Raw genomic sequence first — 4,275 nt, forward strand, 5'->3', positions numbered from 1 at the left:
ATCTTCTGCCTCTTATCAGTAATTGACTGCTAACGCAGCTAATACCGGCAGCCCCATTTGGTGTTTTGTTGCAAGCTCGAATTTCCAGTATAAAGCATGATTTAGAGCATCTCCGGTCGCGTCCCCCAAAGCGTTCCAGTCGCATGCCCCAAAGGCCGCTTCGCTCCGGACGTCCCTCAAATCTTGTCCGGCGTCCCTAGCCCATCCCCTTGTATAGAGTCTTCATCGGGGACGCCGGTCACGGTTTTTACACTTGCTTTTTTGTTTGGAGGTCGCGTTTGGGGGACGTGGCTGGGAAAGGGACCTTCTCCAAACGAAAATTTCGTCCGGACGTCCCCCAAACGAAAATTCGGCGCTATTGCCGGACGTCGTTTGGGGGACGCGACTGAAGATGCTCTTAGAGTTATCTGCTGTTTATGAATTCTAATTTACAGCACAGGTTCCTTAAGGATTTGAGTATTTTTGTATCCATTTTAATCACTCTTATACACAACTTTATTTGACTGACTTGTCAAGTTTTTTCTTCAAAACAATGTATTCCTCTGATTATCGTTTTGTTATGGCTGATGTGTACCATTTGCTGAATTCTTGATAACCTTGCTTTATGCAACTAAGAGAAATCTATACTGTTCAAATTATTTTTGCTAGTGTTGTGACTGTTATTTGAAATATTGTACGCTGATCAAATGAATCCTTTTTAGGCAAGAATGACGTCCGAAAAAACAAGACTCTGGCAGATGTTCTGGTTCGTTCAGACAGACACCCAAAGACCTGAAGGGTACCTGTTTACCAGCTAATGAATCTCTGGGTACTTTCTCTTCGCTAATTCTTCTTTGTTAATGCATTTCTGGCTGAACATCATCCATTCACATATCTACAGTGCTGCATTCTTGTTGCCTACATCTGTTACTCAGTCAATGCATTTTATAACCTAGAAGAACAATGTTGTGCATATGTAGCCAGTTATCACTATTTTCAACCGCTTCTCTCTGTAGTCCTATATACTACCTCCATTCCCAAGGCATAAGGCCTATATTTTTTTTCAGAAAGTCAAACTATGTCAAGTTTGACCAAGTTTTTATCAAAAATCATTAACATGAAAAGTACAAAATCAATATCATTAAATAGATAATGAAATATATTTTCATATGGTATCTACAAAATATCATATTTGTTCATAGATTCTTCTAAAAGTTTGATCAAACTTTACTTTGTTTGACTTTTCAAAAAAAGCATTAAGCCTTGGGATGGAGGTAGTATTAACCTTCTTAATAGTCAATACTTGATCATCTCTGGTTGAGTTCGTCAGTGTTTCCTTGAACTAGACATTTGTTCAGACATAAAACCAGTCATATTCCACAATTTTGATACTGATGAGAAATTGTCTTGCAAGCAACTTGCCATACTGCTGAAAGGTATTTTAGCATGGATCTTCCAATCCAGTGTATCACTTATCAGCACTTGCTGAATTAGCAGGCCCTATTAAGTGCAGTAGTGTGAAGGATGACTTGTACCTATTCTTTTGGGGCTGATGCCTGCCTGTGTTCATTATTCTGACCATAGTGCTACCAAATACTGTATAAGAGCCTGAAGGGTGCCTATGGGCATTTTTGTCTGCATGTAGATCATGTTTCCTTTTCCTGAAACATCATCAACTACTGATATAGAATTATAGATTAACAAGTGCTAATGGTACAATATTCTGCAGCAATAATGATACAGCCATAGATGGACTCAAGTAGCCTTCATGTTTAGTCAGATACTTTTGATTATTTTTCATGTTCACTCTGTTCGTATGTTTGTTCAGCAGCCCCTAATGTTTCCTTTCTCTCTTAAAACTCACAGATTCAAATCTTCTGATCAGGTAGGAAGCTGACTGTGCGACCGAGTACGGAAGTGCTGCCGGATTGCAGCACATGACAATCGACTACATCAACAACGAGATCTAATCTCGTAGGCTTTAGAATCTTCGAGGGTTTCGTTGCTTAGATCTTGGTAGATTAGATCTTGCTTCTTCCTAGATTGGATCTTGGTTTTTGTTCATGTTCACGGTAGAAATTTTTTGTTTTCCATGCAACGAACCCATCAAATACATGCCGGCGGAGCGAACCGAACGCAGCCCGAAAAAAATATTTTCAGTTTTGTTTCGTTTACGGCTGATCGACGCCATTTTTCGGCCCGAACCCGTAAACTGGCGGTTATTTTTCGGCTTTAAGCCTTTACGAGCTCTGCTAGAGATGCTCTTAGACCGGTTGGTTCACACATGTGGTTTTTCCCTCCTTAGGTTGAGGAGGTTTTCCACGTAAATCCTTATATCTTGTGTCATTTGCACGTGTGTTTGTGTTTGTGTTTGTTTTTCCGTGATATCACTCTATTGTCTCTATGTCTGAAATGGGAAAATTTGCTACAGTACACTATTATTTTCTGGCGTTTGCTAAAACACACTGCTCGATTATGTCTTTGCCAGGTACCATTACAATTTTGTGGTACATTTGCCAGAACACACCACCTAGGCGAAATGGGAATGTTTTGCGGGATGATTGGTTTTGAATACAAAATGCATAACTTTCCGTTTACGGCCTGGTGGTGTGTTCTGTCAAATGTGCCATAAAATTGTAATGATACCTGACAAAGACTTAATTGAGCGGTGTGTTTTGGCAGAAAATAAGAGTGTCCTGTAGCAAATTTTCCCGTCTGAAAATTATCTAATTTTCACGCCGGCATTGTAAATGGTGGTTGTGCCACCGTGCCCCAACACAGTGATCACCTGCCGCCGCCGATGGCGTCCCCTCGTCTGCCAAATCCGTCGCCGAAGCTCGTGTGCATCCCTCTCCTTCTCGCGTTCGCCGTCGCCGCAACGCTGTGGTACGGTGCCGAACTCCATGCGATACTGGCACGCGTCACGGATCTCCGCCCCGCCCCGCACCCAGGCCCAGGCCCAGCTATGGTCGCCGCAATCCGCGACGGGCAGACATCCTTCGCGCTCCGCCTCGCCAAGCACCTCGCGCCGGCAGGCGGCAACGCCACCAAGGGAAACGTCGCCTTCTCCCCGGTGTCCATCCACGCGGCGCTGGCGCTCCTGGCGGCGGGGGCGCGCGGCGCGACGCTCAACCAGCTGCTCGCCTTCCTCGAGGCGCCGTCAGCGGCGGGCCTCGCCGATTGCGGGCGCCTCATCGTCCATCGCGTCCTGGGCGATCGAGCGGCTTCCGGAGGGCCGCGCGTCCTCTTCAGCGGCGGTATCTGGATCGACGCCTCGCGCGGCGGGCTCAAGACGGCGTTCCGGGACGTCGCGGTTGAGTCCTACAAGTCCAAGGCCCGGACCGTGAGCTTCGCCAGCGAGGTCAGTTGGTAGATCTGTCTGTTTTTTTTGTTCATGTTCAAGAATTATGTTCAACTGTGAATCTCTGACAACAAAATTCATGGTGATTTCTGAAGCCGGAGGAAGTAGCCGAGGCGATCAACAGTTGGGTAAAGAAGGCCACGAACAACCTAATCGACTCCATTATCTCCGCCGACGACTTCGCCGCCGGCACCGACCTCGTGCTCGCCAACGCGGTCTACTTCAAGGCCAAGTGGGACGTTCCGTTCGAACCGCGCCGCTCGCGGCCCAGCACGTTCCACCGGCTCGACGGCAGCCGTGTCGACGTACAGTTCATGTCCCAGACCATGTACAGGGCGCAGTACGCCTCGTGCGTCGACGGGTTCAAGGTGCTCAAGCTCCCCTACGAGCACGGCCGAGACGACGTACAAAAGCATGGCCGAGGCGGCGCAGCTGGCGTGGCTTCGCCTGACGCGGACGACACACAGTACTCCATGTACCTCTTCCTCCCGCACGAGCGCCAGGGGATCGCCAAGATGGTGGACGCGATCACCGCCAAGCCAGACTACCTGTACAATGTCCTGACCAAGACGGCGGCTGTGACCGTCAGGGTTAGACTGCCCAAATTTGAGATAAGCTTCAAACGGGACCTTGTCAGTGACCTCCGTCAGCTGGGGCTCTCGCTGCCATTCTCGTCGGAGTCGGCCGACCTGCGGGGCATTTTCGAGAAGGAAAGCCGCACATTCCTGAGCAAGCTTCTGCACAAAGCAGTCGTCAAGGTGGACGAAGACGGGACAGAGGCGGCTGCGGTCACAATTGGGCTATTTGATACTACTGCAAGGCAGCGAGAGCCACCGGTCCAGTTCGTCGCTGACCATCCGTTCAGTTTCTTCATCATGGAGGAGCGGTCAGGGGTGATCGTCTTCGCCGGCCATGTCCTTGATCCCACCAACTGA

At 48.1% G+C, this 4,275-nt stretch overlaps 1 protein-coding gene across 1 annotated transcript; it reads left to right on the plus strand.

Annotated features, from left to right (window-relative positions):
- Nucleotides 1–2,944: 2,944 nt before the first annotated feature.
- LOC124696015 (putative serpin-Z5) lies at nucleotides 2,945–4,275 on the plus strand. The gene is made up of 2 exons (XM_047228807.1): nucleotides 2,945–3,340; nucleotides 3,436–4,275. The coding sequence occupies exons 1-2, from the start codon at nucleotides 2,945–2,947 to the stop codon at nucleotides 4,273–4,275; spliced, it is 1,236 nt and encodes a 411-aa protein (XP_047084763.1).

This window comes from Lolium rigidum, chromosome 3 (assembly GCF_022539505.1).
Source record: "Lolium rigidum isolate FL_2022 chromosome 3, APGP_CSIRO_Lrig_0.1, whole genome shotgun sequence".
In the NCBI taxonomy this organism is placed as follows: Eukaryota; Viridiplantae; Streptophyta; class Magnoliopsida; order Poales; family Poaceae; genus Lolium; species Lolium rigidum.